The sequence below is a fragment of the Triturus cristatus genome, chromosome 4_2 (genome assembly GCF_964204655.1).
Source record: "Triturus cristatus chromosome 4_2, aTriCri1.1, whole genome shotgun sequence".
Classification (NCBI taxonomy): domain Eukaryota; kingdom Metazoa; phylum Chordata; class Amphibia; order Caudata; family Salamandridae; genus Triturus; species Triturus cristatus.
This window is the reverse complement of record NC_140586.1, coordinates 283,745,456-283,770,087: the sequence shown is the minus strand read 5'-3', so window position 1 is coordinate 283,770,087 and position 24,632 is coordinate 283,745,456. Positions and strand designations below refer to the sequence as shown.

The following is a 24,632-nucleotide window of genomic DNA, read 5'->3' as shown; positions in this document are numbered from 1 at the left end:
TCTCTTTCATATGTATGTGGACGATACGTAAATCTATATGAAAATATCTTCCCTGGAAAATTTCATCTCTCTCAACACGACCCTATCCTCTACTCAAAACTGGTTAACTGAGAACCATCTCCTGCTCAACACCTCCAAAACGGAATTCATGGTCATCTCCCTCCGAACCATACCCCCAAGCTTGACCTTTGGTTGAATCACCTCACTGCCTTCAACTGCACTCCTCTTATCATAGACTCAGCCAAATCACTCAGAGTCACCCTGGACAAGCACCTGAACATGAAAAATCACATCAGTAAGGTCTGCAAGGGAGCAAATCACTTGATGAGGACACTCGGGAAGATCAAACCTTTTCTTCCACAAAACGATTTCAAGCAGGTGGTCCAAGTGCTTGTCCTGCCGAGGCTGGACTACGGCAGCGCGACCCTCTGCGGCCTACCCAAATACATTCTGGCTCCTCTAAGAGTATCGCTGAACTCCGCGGCTAGACTGGTTACAGGCTCAAAGTGAAATGAGCACATATCCCCGGTCCTAAAATTTCTCAAATGGCTGCCCTTTGAAGCACGTATTCAGTTAAAGATTGCTGTTCTGACGCACAAAGCTCTTCACTTCAATTCTCCCAGGTAGCAAGCGCAAAAACTTGAGCTTTCTTGTGGGGCAAGAGCCTCAAGGAGCGCCAATACTTTCCTCTTGAAACCACTCATCCTTAAGAAAAAGAGAACCTGTCACAGAGCCTTCTCCGGCGCCGCCCCAAAGATTTGGAACTCTCTTCCTCCAGAAGTACGCAGAATCTCTGCAACGATGCCATTCAAATTGGAAGCCAAAAGATTCTTAATGAGTAAGTTCTTACCCTGATTGGGCAGGGCTCAGCTACTCGAAGGCATTATTCCTACTTCCTTTGTACCATCATCCGTTACTGCTCCTCTTTTCCATGCACAACGCTGCCCTCTGGGCCCGCGCAAACTTGTTTATTGTATGACCCTCCATGGTGCAACTGTCCGTGAATTTGTAACAATTCCTGCTTGTTTTTAATTTTTTTAATTTTATTTTTTACTACTACTTGTTGTCGACTTTGCATTTATGCCCTTCCTTCCATCCTAATGTAAAGCGCTCTGATATCCCCCTGGACCTTGTTCACGCTATATAAAACTTTATAAATAAATAAAGTCTGGTCCGGCTCCAGGGAGGCAGATACACCGGCAACTGGTGCTTCAGCCCGTTGCTTCGATCCTGGGAGCAAATGCAGTTCAGCATGGCAAAGTCTAGAGGCGGCGACAGGAGAGTCGCTTTCCGTGGTCTATGGACCTCACACATGCCCATAGCGTGGAAAAGGTCTCCTTCACAAGGACGACTTGGTGAGCCGGCAGGTCAGCTTGTCAGTCTTCCCAGGGTCGAGGCTGCAATGTAATCCACTTTTAGCCCGACTAGAGACAGCGAGTGAGCTGCTTCAAAGTTCAGTGAAGTGGTCCGATTGGGTGCAATTCCGGTCAGCACCATGGCCAGATCCACATTTGGGCATACAGTGGTCATATGCCTCAAGGCAGCAGCTTCTCTTACAGTGGCAGCAACCGCTCGGGAACATGCTGAGCAAATGCCTTGGGCTAGCCATTAAAAAGTCCATCTGGGCACACTCGTGTAGCGCCATGGCTTTGGCATTAATCTCCAGCCATGCAGACTGCTTGGGCATACCTGGGGCAAGTGACACAAGCTGCGATGGCTGAATCCATGTGGGAACACTTGGGGAAGTGCCATGGACTGCGACAGCCGGTCTAGATAAGATGATCTGCTGAGACACTCTTCAGCAGTGCTGGGATCTGAACTTCAGCGATGGTGCAAGACTCCAAGCCAGACGCAGGCCAGGTGTGTTCTCGGGAGTCTCTGTTAGAAGGCCCACAGCACTGGGGTCTGTCTATCTATGTATCTATCTATTGGGATGTCCTACCATATTGAAATTCCATGCATTTTTATATTTTTAACAGTTAAAATTAGAAAAATACAGATATAACTCAGAACACAAAGACTAAAAATCACTAATAAGGGTGGGTGATACACAGTTTATATTCCAGACATCATAACTCAAAAGTCCCATATTTGAGGACATTCTTTTTTGCACAAATCCTTTCAGCATATATTGTTTCACTGTTGCACAGTTTAGTCATTTTGGTTGCCCAATCTTTGAAGGTGAGGGGCTGGGTCTGTTTCCACGTTTCTCTCATGCCAATGCTATGAAAACTTGATGTGTCTGCACCTGAGACTGAAAGAGTTGCTCAGCTATAACCAAACAGTGATAATGCCAAATTGGGATTTAAGTATGAGTTAACTGGGATATTGTAGAAAAACGTTTTGCCAATATTCATGTAGAGATAGACAAGTCCAAAATATATGCACCAGTCTCCATGGGACAGGGAGAAACACCTGGGACAACCAGGTTGGCTTTTATCCCCAATTTTGTGTAAGCATAGTAACCATTTACAATAGAAATACATTCAACGAAAATTAGCCACTCCAACTAATGTGTAATTAGGAAAGTGTTTTTTCCCACTTAAAATAATGTTTGTTTCTTTCCCCTATGTATTCGTATAAATGATTAGGCATTATCTTGCCTGGTAGACATTAAAATCCTGTACAAAACAAAATGATTCTCTGGGAAATTAGGTGATAAAGAATATCTGCTGAATCCTCTACATTGAATAGTATTATTTTATTTATAGAACTTATCAGCTGTGAGAAAGCAATGCAGAGCCAGACACTATCTCCTGTTCAATAGCTGTCCTCTGGGTACTCTGTGGAGCACCTGCTTGGGCAAAGAAAACTTAGGCCTGGAACAACAAGTCGGTCAGCAGCCCCCACTCTTATCCATGTACAGCAGACAGGGAATGTATTCTACATCTTTACTTTCAGAATCGTTTTGGGTCAGTTCCCTTTCACATGTCCTCAGAACTGCCTTCCAAACTCAGCCTTTGTCGAGAGTGATGCTCCTTACAGCAGGGTTGTCTCCAAGCTGGAGCACCCACAACAGAGGCACAAAGAGGTGCGAGTATTCTGCTCCTGACTATCAACAGCCACACTGACCGTGATCAGGAACAGAGACAAAAGGCTGACCTACTCTAAAGGACCGCTCACACTCAGGGACTGCAGTCCCGGACTTCACCTCTGCCATATCCTAAATGGCAATACTCAGGTAGACTAACAAGGAGCCCTTAGCAGCAAAAGGACCTTATTGAATTTCTAAGTGGGGCCTGTTGCCTTATCCCCGCTACATTGTTTAGGCCCCCTACCTTCAGTCTCGGGAATGGCAGCATCACACTTCCACTGCCTGTGAAAGGATTCTGCCCCCCTTCTGGTGCACATAAACAGGCCATGGGATTCTAAATGAAACCGATAAGCATCCTTACCACTGGTTCAAACACTTACTTTCTGTATAACATGCAGACAACAAACACATACATGCGCTTGAGATGTTATGGCAGGGATCTGGGTTAGCTTGCAGTGGTGGAAGTTCACATGCGTGGGCCGGAATACCATCACACGTGTGACACAGATAAAAAGGTCTGGTCACAGTATGATTGCTAAAACATGGTATGTTGCGGCCACTGTGCTACATGCTAGAACCGGTGTGTCGCCAGGCCTCGGGAGAAGAGGAGGGGTACGAGGCAACCCTCATTGATGACAGTTTTCCACCTCTCATGCAGGGTGCTGGCGGCCCCTTTAACGCCGGCTGGCTCATCGCGGACGAGTTAACACCCCCTGTGACGTCAGCGGCAGGGAACCAATCAGCCGCGTCCATCCCCCGTAAGACGGAAGCCCGCGAGGAAGCCAGCGCGAAAGCCCATGGAGGAGAGTCAGGAGTAGCGGAGAAGGCGAGCGAGGAGAAGAGTGGAGAGCGAGAGGCGGTGGTCGGTAGCGGAGCAGAGCGAAGTACGAGTACGACGGAGGAGGTGGAGCAGTCCGGAAGAGGCGACTCGGAGGTCCATACCAGCCGGGACGGAAGAGGTGCAGAGCCAGGAGGCCAACTTCACGGCATCTCGCCCCGCCACACGCCCGGAGGAGTGTGGCTGGGAAAGGTACGGGGCCGGATCCTGGGGCTACTGTCCACAAGGGGAGGGAGTTAAAGAGGGAGGATTTTTGCTTTTGTGTGGGGAGGTCATGGGGTGTCTTGAGGGGGAGGTTTGGGGTATTTTTTTCTCTTTCTTTTCTCTGTGTGTTCCCAGTACCCGAAACACTCACAGAGCTTCCCCCCCCCTTGATCACGTGTGTACAGTACGGTGACGGACCCCCGGTGAACCTTCACTTCCCTTTCCCCCTCAAATCCCTGACGTATCAGGATAATCACCTAACCCCTGATCTTACCTTCCCTTTTCACATTCCGCTGAGGCAAGCCCCCACCAGAAACGGGACCCCGCCGAGGTGAAGATAACCGAGACGGACAGGACACCATCCTAACCGGGACACCTACTTGTGGGACTGCAACCTCCACCTTCCACCATCTTGAGAGGGAGAAAGAAAAGAGCACATCCGGACACTTTGTTTCCAATAAAATCTCAACACTATCAAGTCGTCTAGTGGCATTCTTATCAGAGACCCGGAGGGGATAGAGCCTAGGTGACAAGTGGCGAGCCAGATAGGAGTTGTTGGATCGTGAACCACCACCCGATACAGGATGGATGCCTTCATACACCAAATGAAGGAAAGCCAGACGAAGATGGAGTGGGCAATAGAGCGGAGTTCCTCCCAGGCTGAAGCAGATCGGGCTGTGTTCACCTCGGCCATCCAAACACAAGCCGATAACCTGGTAAAACTGGCCGAAGGACAAAATCTTATCGTGGCCTCCCTGGGTCAGGTCAGAGCAGCCGCGCCTCCGGGAACGGTGGTCCCCCTTCAGAAGCTCACCCCAGGAGAAGATCCGTTGGCCTTCTTTCTAAATTTCGAAAGGGCCGCCCGTGCTAGTGCTTGGGCAGGAGAGAGGTGGCCCTTTTACCTTGCCCCTTTGTTGGTTGGAGAAGCACAAGCGGCCTATCAGGCCGTAAATAAAGATGGGACCGCTACCTATGCACTTGTGAAACAATATATCCTGGACCGGCTTGGAGTAGACGAAGAGACTCACCGCTTACGGTTCAGGCAGGAACGCGGGGCTCCTGGGGACATCCCCAAGACTCTTTTTTTTAAGTTGAAGGAGGCGGCTGATCTGTGGCTAAAACCCCAAGAGGCCAACATGGAGGACGTGATGAATAAAATTTATCTTGAACAGTTCCTTGAAGCCCTCCCCTACTCGAGTCAGCGCTGGTTAAAACAACACGCTGGGTTATCCTTGGAACAGGCCGTAGAGATGGCCACATCGTATGCTAGAGCTCAAGGTCGACCCAACCCCAAAGAACCAGAACGGCCCCTAAAGCATGTGTCCCAAGGAAGGGGTGACCGGAAGCCGGCTAAACCCCTCCCAGAGCCCGTACGGTCCCGAGGAGCCCGGCCAGACCCTATCCCTTTCTCGGGGCCCCAATGTTATGACTGTGGGGAATGGGGACACATAGCCCGCTTTTGCAGAAAGAAGAGGGAGAAAGAGGAGGAACCCATGGATGTGAGCTATGCACCCCACTCCCTCCTGTTTGCTCAAGAAACGGGTCCCGTCTTTTATGTGAGTGTAAAGATACAGGGAAAAGGGGTACGAGCCCTATTGGATTCAGGCTGTAAGCACTCAGTAGCCAGGCAAGAGCTCATTCACCACTCCTGGGTCCTACCGGGTAAAAGGGTGGGTATCAGGTGTGTCCACGGGGAGGTTAGAGACTACCCTCTGGCTACCATCCAACTCCAAACACCCACAGGGGCCCGCATGGATGCAACAGTAGGGGTCCTTCCACACCTTCCTGAACCTGTCATCATAGGGACCGATAACCCCTGTTTTTCCGCTATGATGCAGGAGGTGCTCAGTTCCCCGGCCTGTCGTCAGGTCTCGGTGTTGACCCCAGAACCGTGGGCTAAGGATACTCACTTCCGTACTGCCCAATTGAACGACGCCAGTCTTGTCAATGCCTGGAACAAAGCCCGGGCAGATCAGGACCAAATGGCTAGAGTCTACCCCACTTTTGTTGAGCGTAATGGCCTCCTCTATCGGTTAGCTAAGGAAGACGCCCCTCTTCAGTTAATAGTTCCCTCAGACTTTAGGGATCAAATACTTTTTTTCGCCCATGCCCACCTTTTGGCGGGGCATGTTGGGGCAGAAAAAACAGGACAAGCCATTCTGCAACACTTCTTCTGGCCTGGGATATATGCTCAGATACAAAGATATTGTCAGGAATGTCACATCTGCCAACGGCGCAATCCATATGTACCGCCTGCCGTCCCCTTGCAGCCTCTCCCCATCATAGGGAAACCGTTCGACAGACTAGGAATGGACTTGATAGGTCCCTTGCCCAAATCCAGTAGAGGACATCAATACGCCCTAGTCTTGGTGGACTATGCGACTCGCTATCCCGAGGCTTTCCCCCTTAGAGCAGCTACATCCACGGCTATAGCTCAGCGCCTGGTGGAAGTATTTTCGAGGATGGGTTTCCCAAGGGAGGTAGTCACTGATCAGGGCACCCCGTTTGTCTCCAAACTTATGAAGCAGGTCTGTCTCCAGCTCAACATCCGACACATAAAAACATCGGTGTACCATCCCCAGACAGATGGGTTAGTTGAGCGCTATAATGGAAGCCTTAAACTAACCCTGAAAAAACTTCTGTCTGGAGACGGAAGAAACTGGGACCAACTGTTACCTTTGGCCTTGTTTGTGTTACGGAGCCAGACCCAGTCCAGCTTGGGGGCTTCCCCATTCGAGCTCCTCTTTGGTCGGAAACCCCGAACTCTACTGGAGATAACAAAAGACAGCTGGGAGCAAGAAGGGAAACAAGAAGCAGAGGCTCTGCTTGATTACACCCGCCAGTTGCAGTCCCGACTCCATAAACTGAGGACCCTTTCCCATGAACACCTAGCCGTCGCCCAAACTAAACAAAAGCACTTTTATGATAGGGTAAAAAAATGGAGGACGCTCGATGTAGGGGACTGGGTCCTGGTGTTGTTACCCATTTCTGCTCAGAAAATGAAGAAGGAGTGGCAAGGTCCCTTCCAGGTCATTAAGAAGGTGGGTAGGACCTCTTACGTTCTACAGATATCGCGCACAAAGACCCAATTGTATCACATAAACATACTAAAAAAATGGTTAGGAAAGCCTCCGAGTACACCCCTAACTGTCTCCTTTACCGCACCTCTGGCGCATACCGTCAGGGACCTTCCTGTCAATCCCGATTTGCCCCCTCATCAAAGGGAGGCTATAGACTCTCTCCTCCTTCGGTTTTCAAGTGTATTTTCCGATCTACCGGGGAGAACCCACTTAGCTGAACACACTATCCCCACCCCCGTAGGGGTTACCGTCAAACAAAAACCCTATCGGATACCTGAGGCACGGCGGGCGGCCTTCCAGACAGAAGTACAACAGATGCTAAAAACCGGAGTGATCATTCCCTCTCATAGCAACTGGTGTTCCCCCGTAGTCTTGGTGCCGAAACCGGACGGAAGTATCCGGTTTTGCATAGACTTCCGTGCCGTCAATAGGGTCTCCAAGCAAGATGCTTACCCACTTCCTAGGGTCGACGAACTAGTTGAGCGCCTTGGTGAGGCCAAATACATAACCACTATCGACCTCACCAAGGGGTATTGGCAGATTCCCCTAGCTCCTGCCGACCAAGAGAAAACAGCCTTCTCGACTCCCTCAGGTCACTTCCAGTTTACTGTCCTCCCTTTTGGCCTACATGGGGCTCCGGCCACCTTTCAACGGGCCATGGATACCCTACTAAAACAACATCTTCCTTATGCTTCTGCCTACCTGGACGACATAGTTGTCTTTAGTAAAACGTGGCCAGAGCACCTCCGACATCTGGGCAGTATACTGGAAAGTATAAAAGAAGCAGGCTTCCACATAAACGCAAAGAAATCCCGGGTGGCATTTCAACAAGTGAAATATCTGGGTTTTCTGCTTGGAGACGGTAACATTAAACCTCAGGCAGACAAGGTTGCGGCGGTTCAGGCTTTGCTGTACCCCAGAACCAAAAGGGATCTTAGGGCATTTTTGGGGTTGGTAGGTTACTACAGGAGATTTATCCCCCAATTCGCCAATCTGGCTGGTCCCCTCACTGATCTCCTCCGCAAGACCCAGACTTCTCCCCGCCTACGGGCGCCGACGGCCCTGGAGTCTACTGCTTTCCAGGCTCTCAAAGATGCTCTCACCTCCTCCCCAGTGTTAGTGACCCCTGACTTTCAGAAACCCTTTATCCTGCAGACGGATGCATCTGGGGTTGGGATAGGGGCAGTGCTCTCCCAAGAGGATTCGGAGGGCTGCGAGCGTCCTATTTTATACATTAGTAGGAAGCTTTTCCCCCGAGAGCAGGCTTACTCCACAGTGGAGAAGGAGTGTTTGGCCGTACGTTGGGGGGTGGAGAAATTGCGCTATTATTTGGAAGGCAGATCCTTTATCCTCTTTACGGACCATGCCCCTTTGACCTGGCTTCAGCGTAACAAAGGCCACAACGAGCGCATCCTCCGCTGGTTCTTGGCATTACAGCCTTATCGCTTTGAGGTACGACATCGGAAAGGGCTGGATCAGGGGAATGCGGACTTTCTCTCCCGATACCCCATTTCCCCCGATCGGGAAAATCCGGGGTTGGGGATGTGTCGCCAGGCCTCGGGAGAAGAGGAGGGGTACGAGGCAACCCTCATTGATGACAGTTTTCCACCTCTCATGCAGGGTGCTGGCGGCCCCTTTAACGCCGGCTGGCTCATCGCGGACGAGTTAACACCCCCTGTGACGTCAGCGGCAGGGAACCAATCAGCCGCGTCCATCCCCCGTAAGACGGAAGCCCGCGAGGAAGCCAGCGCGAAAGCCCATGGAGGAGAGTCAGGAGTAGCGGAGAAGGCGAGCGAGGAGAAGAGTGGAGAGCGAGAGGCGGTGGTCGGTAGCGGAGCAGAGCGAAGTACGAGTACGACGGAGGAGGTGGAGCAGTCCGGAAGAGGCGACTCGGAGGTCCATACCAGCCGGGACGGAAGAGGTGCAGAGCCAGGAGGCCAACTTCACGGCATCTCGCCCCGCCACACGCCCGGAGGAGTGTGGCTGGGAAAGGTACGGGGCCGGATCCTGGGGCTACTGTCCACAAGGGGAGGGAGTTAAAGAGGGAGGATTTTTGCTTTTGTGTGGGGAGGTCACGGGGTGTCTTGAGGGGGAGGTTTGGGGTATTTTTTTCTCTTTCTTTTCTCTGTGTGTTCCCAGTACCCGAAACACTCACAGAGCTTCCCCCCCCCTTGATCACGTGTGTACAGTACGGTGACGGACCCCCGGTGAACCTTCACTTCCCTTTCCCCCTCAAATCCCTGACGTATCAGGATAATCACCTAACCCCTGATCTTACCTTCCCTTTTCACATTCCGCTGAGGCAAGCCCCCACCAGAAACGGGACCCCGCCGAGGTGAAGATAACCGAGACGGACAGGACACCATCCTAACCGGGACACCTACTTGTGGGACTGCAACCTCCACCTTCCACCATCTTGAGAGGGAGAAAGAAAAGAGCACATCCGGACACTTTGTTTCCAATAAAATCTCAACACTATCAAGTCGTCTAGTGGCATTCTTATCAGAGACCCGGAGGGGATAGAGCCTAGGTGACACGGTGATAGGTAGACCACTGCCACTAGGGAGGATGAACAAGGTGCTGTACCCTTTCAGGTCCAGGACAAGTCCAGAACTCTACTCACTTCAACAGACAGGCCCAGTGGCATAACATAGACCCACAACGCCTGCAATGTGGGGGGGGGGGGAGAGCGAGGGGGCCCCCTCAGGACAGTACCCTGACCTGATACCGCTTGACTGAGGATGGGAGAGGGCCCCTCCCTGTACTTTGCAGGGAGGCCCACTCAAGTTTTGTTACGCCACAGGACAGGCCTAGGCCTAAACACACACACTAGGCCAGCATGAGGCTGGGGCCAAAAATCAGGATACCAGTTATTCGCAGTCAGGTAAGCAGGGCAAGGGATATGACAGAACACCATGCAGTGGACATTCCCATCGCATAAACTTATTCCATAATGTCAAGATTATGAACCAGGCTTCCGACATCAATTTTCATATCTACGCAACATTGTTTGGCACCCAAAGCCCAGAAAGCCTCTGCCATGGCTAAAGACAGCAGCAACAGCGCCACAACCACAGTCACTGCTGACAACACCATCAACTCAAATGCCATGCAACTCCACACCATCACTCACACTCCTCTATAACTTATACACCCCTATAACTCTCCGCCACCTCCAACCCCTTCTTCTGGGACCAGACACTTCAACATCAGCCTCAACCCAACTAGCCAGTAAAATAAATCTAGAACTATACCATACCGACCCCGATCAAGAACAAATGGTGGCTGTATGGGCAAAGATTGCTGCTCTAGCCATTTGTCCAAAGCAAACAGCATACGTGTGCCCGTCGGGACTGTGGACAGTCTGACGCCATCTTGTGAAGCTTTTTGTCTTAGCAACGAACATGCCGCAGTTCGACATGCACGGGCATGGTGGCGCACTTTTGCTTTCCCTCCCCCCCCGTAAATTAACTTTCAATAGCTTAATCCGGAGTTCAACACGCTCGCGCATGGCGGCGTGCTTTCGCTTTCACTCCCTCCCCCCGTAAGTTTACCGTCATTAGCGTAGGGATGTCCACACGTGCGCGCATGGGGGCGTACTTTCGCTTCCCCCCCCCCCCCGTAAGCCTCCAGACAAGTAAGGGACAGAAGCACGGTGCGCCCATGCCCAGCAGCAAGCACCTCCACTGGTTCCGACTCCCTCTCAGCTGTAGGCCGATCTGGGGTCCCTGCGCTCCCGGTCTCACAGGTACGGTTACTTCCTACTCCGCTCTGTTGACACTCCGGGTGTGCTACCCCTCTCCGAAGGTCGCGGAGTAAGGAAAACCGCTTCTAACGTGACATGCATGAGCTGGGAACTTACGAACAGGCACGAGCAGCGTCCACCTCACAGGGCCCCCTACCCCGGCAGCTTAGCTTCTCTCAAACAAATGAAGTAAGTACCGCAATTTTTACAACCTCACGACGAGGCGCAAATCACAGAACAACCAGCCCGGACAACCTATCGCACACAACTTCATGACAAGGAAGTGGTGCACCACACAGGAGCCCAAGCCCTGCCAGCCTCTCTCAAGCAGCCGCCCCGACGCCATGTCACACAGGAACCCCGGCCGGCCTCTCTTGTGCATAGCCCCATGAGAAGGCCGTGGCGCACCTCACAGGATCCCAGACCTGCCATCACTCTCTGGGCCAGAGCAGAACCCCACCAATCCCCAGACACCATGGAGCCGGGGCTGTACCTCAGAAGCGTCCTGGTTTGCTGCATCGTCGTGTTCAGATCAGGTAAGGAAAACCGCTTCTAACGTGACATGCAGGAGCTGGGAACTTACGAACAGGCATGTGCTTTACCATGTGCATGTGTGCGCGGGCAAAAGGGGTTCCAAGACAGTTTCACAAAGTTTGAGGAATCTGATGTCGGAACAAACAGAGGGGAGGTGCAGTGAGGCTGCGGACAGCTGTGCGCCCTGCTGATGATGCTCACTGCTGGCATGTGTCCTGCTCCCTGCAGAGGGGTGCCCTGTTGATGTGTGCCTTACTGAGGTGTGCCTTGTTGCCTGCTGCTGTGTGATTGCTCCTTGCCAGGGTGTGCCCTGCTCCCTGCTGGTGTATTTCCATCTCCCTGCTGGCATGTGCCCTGTACCCTGCTTGTGTGTACCCATGCTTCCTGCTGTGTGCAATGCTCCCTAATGTTGTGCGCGCCGCTTCTTGCAGTGGTGTGCCCTGCTCCCTGCTTTGTGTGCACTGCCGGTGTGTGCCCTGCTCCCTACTGGTGTGTGCATTCCTCCCTGCCTCCCTGTACTTCTCCCCGCTGGCGTGTGCCCTGCTCCCTACCTCGTGTGCCCTGTTCCCTGCTTTGGGTGCTCTACTTTCTGCTTTGTGTTCCCCGATTCCTGCTTTGTGTTCTCTGCACCCTGCTTGTGTGAGCCTCGCCTCGTGCTTTGTGTGCTATGCTCCCTACCTTGTGTACCATGCTGGTGTGTGCCCTGCTTCCTGTTTTGTTTGCCCTGCTTTGTATTCCCTGTGCCCTGCTTTGGGTACCCTGCTCCCTGCTGGTGGGTGCTCTGCTCCCTGCTGGTGGGTGCCCCGCTCCCTGTTTTTTGTACCCCGCTCCCTGCTTTGTGCACCCTGCTCCATGTTGGCGTGTGCTCTGCTCCCTGCTGCTGTGTGCCCCGCTCCCTGTTCTGTGTGCCCTGCTCCCTGCTTTGTGCACCCTGCTCCATGCTGGTGTGTGCCTGCTCCCTGCTGGTGTGTGCCCCGCTCCCTGCAGGTGTGTGCCCCGCTCCCTGCAGGTGTGTGCCCCGCTCCCTCCCTTGTGTGCCCTGCTCCCTGCTTTGTGCACCCTGCTCCATGCTGGTGTGCCCGCTTCCCTGCGTTGTGTGCCCCGCTCCCTGCTTTGTGTGCCCTGCTCCCTGCCTTATGTGTCCTGCTCCCTGCTTTGTGTGCCCTGCTCCCTGCTTTGTGTGCCTGCTCCCTGCTTTGTGTGCCGTGCTCCCTGTTTTGTGTGCCCTGCTCCCTGCTTTGTGCACCCTGCTCAATGCTGGTGTGTGCCCCACCCCCTACTTTGTGTGCCCTGCTCTCTGCTTTGTGTGCACTGCTCCCTGCCTAGTGTGCCCTGCTCCCTGCTGGTGTGTGCCCCGCTCCCTGTTTTGTGTACCCTTCTCTCTGCTTTGTGCATCCTGCTTCATGTTGGCATGTGTTCCGCTCCCTGCTGGTGTGTGCCCTGCTCCCTGCTGGTGTGTGCCCCACTCCCTGTTTTGTGTGCTCTGCTCCCTGCTTTGTGCACCCTGCCCCAAGCTGTTGTGTGCCTTGCCCTCTGCTTTGTGTGCCCTGCTCCCTGCTTTGTGTGCCCTGCTTCCTGCCTTGTGTGCCCTGCTCCCTGCCTTGTGTGTGCCATGCTCCCTGCTGGTGTGTGCCTTGCCCCCTGCTTTGTGTGCCCTGCTCCCTGCTTTGTGTGCCCTGCTTCCTGCCTTGTGTGCCCTGCTCCCTGCCTTGTGTGCCCTGCTTCCTGCCTTGTGTGCCCTGCTCCCTGCCTTGTGTGCCCTGCTCCCTGCCTTGTGTGTGCCATGCTCCCTGCTGGTGAGTGCCCCGCTCCCTGCCTTGTGTGCCCCGCTCCCTGCCTTGTGTGCCCCGCTCCCTGCCTTGTGTGCCCCGCTCCCTGCCTTGTGTGCCCTGCTCCCTGCCTTGTGTGCCCTGCTCCCTGTTGGTGTGTGCCCTGCTCCCGGCCTTGTGTGCCACGCTCCCTGCTTTGTGTGCCCCACTCCCTACTTTGTGTGCCCCGCTCCCTGCTTTCTGTGCCCCGCTCCCTACTTTGTGTGCCCTGCTCCCTGCCTTGTGTGCCCTGCTGCCTGCCCTGTTTTCTTCTAGCCTCTATACTTAGCAGCCCTCAAGGAAGAGAGTCTCTCTAAGCTTTGATCTATGTTTGTCCGAGCCGCCTCACTCTGTTTTTTAAAGGCGAGGCATTGAATCCCAGACCCGTATCTGACAGGTTTACATCCAGCTTCCCCGAGGCCTGACGCCCAATATAACAAGCATTGAAAATGCAATAGGTCTCGCCTTTGATTAAGTTATAGCCATTTGCTTTGCTAATGCTATTGTATAGCAAAGCAAATGGCTTTAACGTAATCATGGGCGAGACCTATTGCATTTTTAATGCTGGTTAGATATACTTAACATCATTCAAAGATTGTGCCCGCTGTGATTGAGGACCACTTCTATGTTGAAGTGTGGGTTGTTTGAGTTTTGAAACTTGCCACTGAAGCCGGCAGACACCAATCAGGAGGGGCACCACTAGAATCCTTCCGGGCGAATAGAGAGTGGTCTCTGGTCGTCTTCCGGGTTCAGTGATCAGAACTTCAAGACGCACCCGAATCCTTGGCAGCGTTGGAGGATCGGAACACGTACTACTGATCTGGCGGGGAGTGAAAACGTGGGCTCTGAACGTTGTAACTGCAGGTCTGAATAGGTTTCCTTCGAAATGTTAGATACCCATTCTCACTCAAGTAAATGGGGTGGCTCTTGTTAAGCTCTAGCCCACAAACGCAAGCGGGACCTTTGTGACATAGACTTGTCCCCGTAAATCTGTTCGGTTTTGCACAGAAGGCCTTTTTGTCAAGATTGTGTTGACTATGTGTGAGATTAGAATATGCCTCTATACCTAAACATGAAAAGAACTTGGATAGCAAACATGGTCTTACAATTTCCCCTTGATGCCATGTATGGTAATGTGTACATGTCTATTCACAGGTATACATTGTTTTGCTACATTGATCTTTGCAGGGGTGGCTAATCCTATGAGTACCCCCATGGTGAGTAGCTGGGAAGAGTCCACCAGGCAACCACCCGGTAACTATATTACATTGAGAAGACACAAGCATGAGATGTGTCGCAAATTTAATCTGTCAACATATGCTAATTGTTTTTAATATCTGTTCTTTTTGTCTTTGGCACAATCATTCCTTTTTTTACCCTCATCAACCACTACAGGTCCATTGCATCATTGAGGTGGATTGATAAAATTGCCGAAAACGTTTATGGCAATGAAAAATGTCAGCCATTCAATTTAAAATGGTCTAAAACATGCTGTTTCTTCTAACTGAGTATGGGCACTTTTAAATAAAAAGAATGTGTGAGATAGTTGTTCACAACTTGATTTTAATTAGGAGATCAGTTCACTTCTTTACACATGGCGGGGCTTAGACAGTAGATAGATTACACCATCATTTACACTTTACTTTTCACCTCTTCACATTAGTCTAGGAGTTAGGTCACACTTTTGTTTCTGTCAAGAGAGTGCCAATGATGACAGAACAGCAAACTGGTGAGTACCAGCCAGTAGCTCCATGGATGGTGCGTATGTGAGGCACTTTCTGACTCATCTCACAATTTGTTTTTGGCATCATTGGTTGATGGGTGTGTGACCGGTTGTGGCTGGTTGATGATTTTTAACAATGAGGAACACTTATAGGTGGGCATGACTAGATAAGTAAGCAGAGTCTCGCCTAGGAGTAATAGATAATACCCATGTGATAGAATTTTTTGTAATATTTTAATGTGTTCGCTATTACAAGGTCTTGTTATTATGTGCAGCTTAGCTGCTGCACAAAAGCTAACAAGCCCAGTCAAAGTTAAACCTGGTATAATGATGATCAGTACAAGATACAGAAACACATTAAAGGAGATAGACTTCTCCTTCATCCACACACCTCCTCCAACTCATGACAGTGAGTTCTTATAAACATGTACTAAAGTATGCTCAATCCTCCTTCTTGAGGTCAAGACGTACATTTTCCATATCGCTCTAGAAAACTCTTCCAGATCATACAGCACTAAGCAGCTGAGACGGCCCTACCTAGCATTACGGACTGTAAAGGTAAAAATCTGGCACCCCGTTTCTTCAGTAAAATCATGAAAATTAAGGAGTATGTGGCAAAAACCCACACTCACCTAACAGTAAGGATTTGTGCTTCATAGAGAAAAAAAACCTAGGCTAATTTTTAGGCCTTCACCTCCATTTCTCTTGGAATTGTGAAAATGGCCACCCCAAACACAGAGCAATCGAAATTTGCCTCAGATCCCTTCTCACCCGGTCTAGCTAAAGCACTCCAAAACCTATCCCTGGCTAGGGAGAATCAACAGATAAGTAGAATAATCACATTTATGGACATCATTTACAGCAAATTTAAGAAGAAAGCAATTTCCATTCATCGCCTAAATTGTCATGGTACAGCTGAGACAATACAGAAAGTAGGGAATATGCTGTAAGAACTCCAGATAAGATCAGAGTAGAGGGACCAGCAGAGACTCTCAGCTGATGTGCAATATGAATACACGTAGAATTTTACTAGTTAAGATTGAAACTAATTTGTTTGAGTCTTGAAGCATCAATAGCTATGAAAAACTATCTGTTAAATTAGTAAATTTTTTAAAGAATGAATTAGTAACTTTAAAAGTTTCATGTAACGTCTCCTGGATGGAGTACTTGGGTATGGTCGTGGGTGATTAACCCAGGTGTCTGTCAAATAGGAGGAGCCTTTAGTCCTTTTTGAAGGTGGCTATGCAGGTTGTTAGGCGAAGTGGGGGCGGTAAGGAGTTCCAGATTCTTGTGGCACTATCGGAATTACTGGCTGATGTACCGTTCTAAACTGAAGGTGGACCGAGCTTCAATGGGAAGCCATTGGAGGGTTAGCAGGGCTGGGAAAATATGGTCATTGCCTACATTCCGCCCCAAGTGCCGAGACTCCCCCGCGACTGCAGGACTTTTGCCTCAAGTGTGGCGATTCGGCAGCTTCCTAAACACATCTGCAAGTTTCACTTAAACGCCAGTTCACAGTTTCTTTTATCTGAAAGGAGACACCTGCGTTTCTCTCTTTATGTTGCACAATGCTACAGGCTAGGATCCTACGATCTATCTGAGTGTTTGCATACATTTTAAGACAAGTAGCTGGTATTGAAATAGAGGTGCACAGACTACTTACGTTTTTTTCAAACTATATGAATTTTAGTTCTTTCTTTTATATCATTTTGCACCCAGATAACATCTCGGGTACTTTTATGTACTGAGGATACAAAGTGCTGAGATGAAAAATGGGCAAAGTCAGTAAGTATTGAATAGAGTATACCACCATCTGAAGGCAATATTGCAAGTCAACTTAAAGTTGAAGGACTTAGTAGAGGAAGTCCGACTTCACCCAATGATTTTATATCATCGAAGAACTGCTTGGCGGCAGTTAGCATAGTTATGAAGTAAGGTTCAGAGCACATAATAGCACAGACTGATATTGCACCAGGTTCAACTAAAGTCAATAAATTATACAACTCCTAGAATGCAAAGATTTGTAAAATTAAAACCCAGGACTGGGCAATGTATGATCTGGCAACCCTACTGACCTGTTCCATTCAGGGCCACGATTACAGCAGTTCAGTCATGGTTCAAGCTGTTGTCCTCGATGGAGGCACCACCATCACCAGAGGCCTACTGGTCACACCTCTCACTCCAAACCCGGCCATGTGCCCCACCCCACTATTAGGCAGGCTTCTCAACTTAACTTGTCTGCCTTACTTTCAAAGCCACAAACTCAAGAACTCATCTTTGATGGCAGAAAAAGTCACCATTTCAGGTATGGCCCACACACAAGAAGCTCACCTGCCTACATCTGCCTAAGTGGAAGAATCAAAAGAAGACACCTACAGACAATGAATACCCTCCCTTCCATTCATCTCTCTCACCCCAACCATAGCGGTCTTCAGCAAAGAGCTGAAGAAGCTCCTCTCTTGCCCCATCAATATAGTCCATAAATAACAAAACCACCAAGACCTGCAAATCAGCACCACCTGTCGACATTATGAAATGTAACCATGAAGATATAGCCTGTAACAAATAAGTATTATTTTCAACCTTTAACCATGACAGTCTGTAACCCAGTTCATCCTGTATTAATTTATTTGTGGTATATTTACACCAGAAACTTAACCACACGGGACTACGTAGCACTTCTCATATGACTAGAATGGAAGGTAACATCAAAATAGTCTGCTTGTAGTATGAGTGTGGCCATACAAAATGTGGCTGGAGCAGTGCCTGGCCACTACAATGTGCCACCTTCAAGATGCAGCATACTGGCACTCACAAGCCTAAATGATGTATGGAGGTACGTTACTGGATAGTCAACCTATCAGATCTCCCGTGAATGAGAAGAACCCTTATCACTGTGCCACAGACACCTGTCTTCATACCCTAAGCCAACATCGGCTCCGAGCTGACCAGAAGAGGATCTGCAGATGGGCCACAATGTTTGGTGAAGACTGGTCTAAGATCTACAGTGCTATCGCAGGCCTTTAGATTTCTTTTGATAAGCACCTCAGAGAAGAGGTGGTTCTCACAAACATTAAGCAGAACTTGGTTTCCTAGAAAGATACGTAGGTGTTTCTAAGCCCTGGCGCGCAGGCTTTCATGGCTGCCAGGGGCGACTGGTGCTCATGGGCAAAAAGGGCATTGCCCTGCCACCCTCGGGGAAGAAGCAAGAACATGGAAAATAAACACAGAGCAGCTTAAAAGAAATGACTGTTTTGAGGAAGTGTGCTGAATCTCCTGGGTGTTCTCTAGTGAACTTTACTGATGTTCTAATGCGCAGGCTCCAGTCAGGCGAGGTTTTCTCCGACCTTCAGGCATAAGCTACAACAGTGACATCACATGAAAGGGAGTGCTGAAAACCACTCACCTTGCACTCACCGTATCACCGACTTGGCAAGCTCACGGTAAGTAGTTTTCTTTTTTATGCATTTTATTTTCATTGACCGTCATCTATCGACGATCCCCCCTACCCCCGCCCCACTGCTCTTACCTGCACTGGCCACTCCTGACAAGAAGGGAGTGGGTGGAAGCAATTGGCTGATTATCACTGAGGGGCCGGCTGTAGGAGGTATGCAGGGGGCTGCTCTCCCGGCAGGAACAAGTGTTTAGTACTGCATTTGGTTTCACTTTGAAAACCATTATGGAGCTGACCACACAGAGTGCTCCTTATCTCGACTGTAGAGGCCCAAGCAAAGGAAGGAACCAGCTGCTGATAACCATTGCACTAGTAGACTAAGAGGTGAGTGTGCAGTTAAGCCTCTGTATCAGGGGCATCGCCACCACCACCCAACCCCACCTCACCCTCCTCCCTGCCTTAGCAGCTACAGAGGGAGTGGGGTTCTTTATGGGACTCTTCTGTCTGCAGCTTGGTAGACAAAGGATCCTAATAAACTTGGGAGGGTGAGTAAGTAAAGGGTGGAAGGATGGCTGAATTGATGGATGAGTGGAAGGATGGATGTAAGAATGGAAGAGTGAAAGGTATGGTGGGTGGATGGATAGGTAAAAGGGTGAATGGGTGGAGGAGTGAAAGGATGTATCGATGGATGATGTGAGAAACGATGTATGGAAGAATGAGTGAAAGCATGGATGGATGAGTTGAAGTGTAAAAGGGTGGATAAATGGATGAGTGAAAATATGGATGTAAAGATGGATGAGTAAAACAATGGATAGATGAGTGAAAGGCAGGGTAGATGGATGTCTGGATGAAAGGATGGATGAGTGAAAGGGTACGTTGATGGATGGATGAATAGCTGGATGAGTGAGTAGATGGATGGGATGAAGGGTGGATTATGGATTGATGGAGTGAAAGTGTGGATGGATAAGCAAAAGGGTGGATGAAGGGGGGTGGATAAGCAAAAAGCTGGGTGATTGAGTGGATGGATTGGTTTGATAGATGGGTGTCCCTGGACCAGTGGCAGCTCTCATTTATGGGCTGCACAGTTACACTACAACCTCCTTCATTTGTGGCCCATTTTTAATGCATCAAGTGAATAATTATTCGCTTTTGGTACAATAAAAATAAAATGCAGAGCCATTTCGGGTCCAGCAACAAACTGAGGCAGCTAGTGACATTGCTTGATTGCTGACACAGGTGCATGAATGTGTCTGCTTTATTCCTGCACTGTGAGCATGTCTGTGTGCTGTATGATTATGTGTGTGAGCTAAAGTGGGAGAGAGTCAGTAAAGGAGTAAGTCAGAGTGAGTGAGAATGAGTGACAGTAAGGACGAATATGTGTGAGAGTGAATGTGAGTGAGTTTGGGAGAATGACTGAGTGTAACTGAGTGTTACTGTGTGTGAGGCGCAGTAAGACTGAGTAATTCATAATGAGTGAGACAGAGTGGGTCAGAGTAGAATGAGTGAGACTGTGTTGGCTAGTGAGACTGAGTGAGTAAAGTGAGACAGTAAACTTAGGGGGTTCATTACAGGAGGCCTGCGTCACAGGAGCATCACTTTTTTAGACATTCCGGCGGCGAAGGCCTCTCAATCATATCTATTAGGCGATGTAAAGACACCCTGCATGTCTTTGCATGGCCTCATACATATGGAGTAGGACAAGGCAGCGTAAAGCACTGCATGCCTAAGTCTGTGTCACGGGGGCGTTCCATGGGGGCTGCGGTGGATGTTCATACGCAACTCCCATGGCTTTTGACGCTGTCCCAGATTTACAAAGTCATGTAAACCTGGGGCAACACCAAAACCTTACGCCACCCTGAGCAGGCGTGAAGATGAGAAATTTAATTTCTCCTAGTTTTTTCCTCTTTCCTTGTGTGCTGCATACTGCAGCACACATAGAAGGAGGACATGGATCGTTTTTGTGCAGTCCCTTCCTGCACAAAACCAATCCTGCCAGCAACGCATAACAAGGATGCCTGTGTTGGCACTCGGCACCAAATTGTGCACTGGCTGAAAGGACAGGAAAGCACCGTATCTCATAGATACAGTGCATTTCTGCCCTTTTCAATCTGGCATAGGGCAGTGCAGCAAAAGGACTTGTGGTGCTGCCCTACACCAAAGCTTTGTAGATGAGGCCCTTAGTGCAAGAAAGTGTGAGAGAACCCTTCAAGAAGAAGCTCATTGGAATTCAAAGCAAGGATTACGCCTCACCACTTTTAAAGGTGACCAGCCGCCACAGATGGCTGCTACCTTGGCGGGGAATAACTTAACATTGCTGCTGTCAAAATGTTCATTATGTGGTACAGGCAGGTCATCTCCACCCGAGTAAAAAGGCATCAATGTCCTTGCTCTTGTTTCTTCCTAGCACCTCCTTTAGGAGTATCTCATACAAGGAACAGTCTGTCCTGAAAAAACTTTACTTCAATTTATTGCAGCGTAAAATGTTCAACTCCCAGCATCTGCCGCTTCTTTGCATAAAAAGAGGCACGTAAAAGCTGAATCGCTGCAGTTCCTGGCCTTACAATCCAGCTTGACAATTCCCCTGGGAAAGGTCAAAGGAGTAAATGTTCACCGTAAGTCCCAAATCCCCAATAACTTCTCAGTTCCTGGTTGTGGTAGTCAAAGTCTTTACAGAGTCTAGCAGGCCAATCACACTTCAGAACAGGAACCACAGAAGTGGACCTGGGGCAAGACTTTTGACTACTAACACGCTTCAGACACTATTAACCTTCTCAACAGCTGACATTTTATACAGACAAGAATGGATGAGAAGAAAGTTGCCTTTGTCCCAGTTGTGCTCACATCCATGGACCTGGGGCTGCATAATACAAGCGCTCTAGACAACCTGTCTGCCTTAGTGTCAGTCTAAGCACCATCTGTCGAAGCCACTGGAGAGGCCAACAGTTCTTGTGACAGGTCAGGTAAATCTGGGACATACTAAGGCTTGAGCAATCATTTAGAATTTTGCGATAAATCATGTACCTTGTGGTACAATTGGTTTTGCCACGGACTTGTTATGAACTCAGGCTAAAGACCGAACATTTAAAATAATAATGCTTTGCCCTTGAGAAAAACTGCAGCGCTTTGATGCACTTTATGCCAACAAGATGTTAATTTTATACAATTCGTTCCTAGTGCTATCCATCAATGCAGCATTTATTTAGAAGATTGCTTGTGATGCGAGCCCTTTTCTTTGTGAATGTGCTGTCAAATCTCCCTCCCTACCTCAACAAAGACTGATCACTTTGTGCTGTTGAACATCATCATGACTATATTGTATTTCTCTTGTCACTGGCAAAGTTTGTGGTTAAATAAGAAGCAATATTCTGGATCAAAATACGCAGGGTCGTAGCAAGGGTGAGGATGGACCCAATGTAGGTAAGGACATTTAGGCATCTTAGTTCCAATTTGAAAGGAAAATACAGCCTTAATAGGGGTTCAGTGGGCCATCACAGTCCTGGGTCCCAGTGACAACACATCTGCTGGGGAATTCATGACAACACCCCTGCAAAGATGGTATTCACAACACCTCCCCATGCAACCACCACACGCTGAAATACAAGTACTGGAAGGACAAAATGTACGTAAATTGTACAATTATTGGATCAGAAACCAGGAGCTTCGCCCGCCACATCAGAACATTTAACGATTCAATCTCCATTTTTTCTTATTTCTTTACAATTTTCAGCTCGAGTTCACTCACCTGAGTTTGACTGCCTGTGACCATGTCCCAAGATCCATACTGGCTTTTCTCCTGCCGGAAGAACTGCAGAGCTTCGGAGAAGGCCTGGGCATCGATCGACGCCTGCTTGAGAAAGTCTAAAACAAAAAGAAACACCTTTTAAAAAAACTTAAAGGTGCAAAAGTTTCATCTAGCCAGCTGCAAGAGGGGTTTGCCATAAGAAGTGGAAATGAAACTGCTGCAGTGGTGACCAGATGTGATCCAGTGGCTCAACGGTTGACAGTGAAACCAGGGAATCAAGATTCCAGTTTACGCTACCACATTTGAATTATCATGCAAGCTACTTGTGTATTTAAGTAGAAGAGCTGAATTGTAAAACACGTGTCTGTATCTCTGTGAACTTGAGATATATATATATATATATATATATATATATATATATATATATATATATCAGCTGTAACAGTGTCTCCTCATCTACATATGAAAGATATATTACAGCTGTTACAGTGTCTCTTAATCTACATACGAATCAAAATATTCGAAGAGCACAGCTGCCAAAAATGAAAGAGACTTTTTCAAGATGTTAGTAGCCTTAGCAGAGATCAGAGGGGGTGGGAAAGTGAAGGGTTAAAATGTTTTAGCCAAGGAGCATAGCCTCCTTATGATCTTAGCTGACTTGTATCCTTCCACTGCTCACAAGGAACTACTTTTTTTTCTTTTTCTTTCAGCACTCCAAGAGAGTGCATGGGTTTTCTAGCGCTCTCCCACATGCATTGCTTCCTCCCTCAAATAATCCCCCAGAGCAGAGTATTATAAACCATGCTAATTATTAGGACTGAAAACATTGAATTCAAAGTAGAGTTTTGAGATACCATAAGATATGTGTTTGCTTTTCCTCCAGTTTTCAACATTTTTTATTTTACTTTTTTAAACATAATTTACAGGCAAACATTAGTAATGCCAACAGCTTGCCACTTGCATTTATAAAGGCGGAGCCTACTGTCTTTGCCAATACTTGTTTTATTTCGGTATTTTGAAGAGTCCCCTTTATGTCTCCTTATGGATACTGTATATTGCTGCAATTAATTGGTTCCCAGAAAAGGATTTGAGTTAAGAGGGTTCTCACAAAGGATTGAAGGTAACATTGTTTTACAATAGCTGGTTTTCAGCCACCAGATCATTTCTCAGACATGACAAACATGGGGCCAATTTGCTTGCAGGTGGTTAGTGGTCTTGTGGAGGCAAAGGAAAGCTGCGAATGGTTCATCGAGAAGAGACGTTTCCTATTTTCTCTTTAAAATGCCCAGGATAGACAGAGCATGGAGCTCACTTTGATCTTTGACATTAACGAGTCACCGGCCTCTGTCTCGGACATTCAATCTACTACTATGCGTCATATAAGCAGCTGGATGAACAGTAACAACCTGAAATGAAATCCAGATAAAACTGAATTGATTTTAATTGGTAGTCCTTTAAACCCCTGTAATTCCAATTTCTGGCCGATAGAGGTGGGTAACCCTCCACCCCCAACCGCCCCCCCCCCCAATCCTTCTAGATCAACTAAAAGCCGTGGCATCATAATTGACTGAGAGCTGTCTATGAAACCCCAGACCGGGGCCGTGGTCTCTGACTGCATCTTTTAGCTTCGTAGGATCAGGAAGATCAGCAGATTTCTTACAACTGAAGCCCTGATCCAAGTAGTTTTAGCCTTAGTCATCCCTCATATTGACTATGCTAATTCCCTTTACTATGGCACACCAGCCTATCAATCTAAAATCCTGCAACTGGTGCAAAATCAGGCCGCTAGACTAATTTATCTCCAGCCTAGATGGCACCATGCCACCGCTCTTACGAAAAAGCTACACTGGCTTCCGGTAACTGAACGCAGTGCATTCAAGCTGGGATGCACTATTTTTAAAGCGCTTCATGACAAATGCCGAGTGTTTGTATGTACATGGGTACAGAGATACTCCCCTACTCGGGCTCTTAGGTCTTCCCATCTCAATCTCCTGGCTACCCCACCTTTTAAACACAAAAAAACTGGGAGGGCTAAGATTCGTGATCCTGGCCCCTCAATTTTGGAACTCCCTTCCTCTGGATATCATATCAACTACATCATAGCCACAATTTAGGAAAGTTTTAAAGACCTGGCTGTTCCGCCAGGCGTACAAATGAAACTCTTAGCGGTAGCACTCCTTCGACCCCAGCGCCATGAAACCGTACGGTGCACGTGCGCTTTATAAGAATTTTTAACATAACATAACTTTTAATGCCATTCTTTGGACTTGCTTCTTACGAAATGGAATACTCAATGGAAGTGGCCATTACTTAGTTAAGGGAACACTCTCTAGATATGATGTCTTCATAGGACAAGGCTGACACACTGGAAGTGACCCCCCCTACGGAAAGTAAAGCCTCCCTAGAAGCAGCCTCACTTTGGAAAAGGAAAGACTCACTAGAAGTGACGTCTTCATACGAAAGGGATACCTTAATAGAAGTTACCTTTTATTAGTAAAGGGATAACTCACTAAGGGCCAGATGTACAAAG

General features: G+C 48.7%; 1 protein-coding gene across 1 annotated transcript in view; it reads right to left on the bottom strand.

Moving 5' to 3' along the window:
* NIBAN1 (niban apoptosis regulator 1) overlaps window positions 1-24,632 on the bottom strand; it is a 388,096-nt gene that overhangs the window by 102,706 nt on the left and 260,758 nt on the right. Inside the window, exon 6 of the mRNA XM_085601526.1 lies at window positions 22,103-22,218. Coding sequence (XP_085457652.1) covers window positions 22,103-22,218 — 116 coding nt within the window. The remainder of the gene's footprint in view (window positions 1-22,102; window positions 22,219-24,632) is intronic.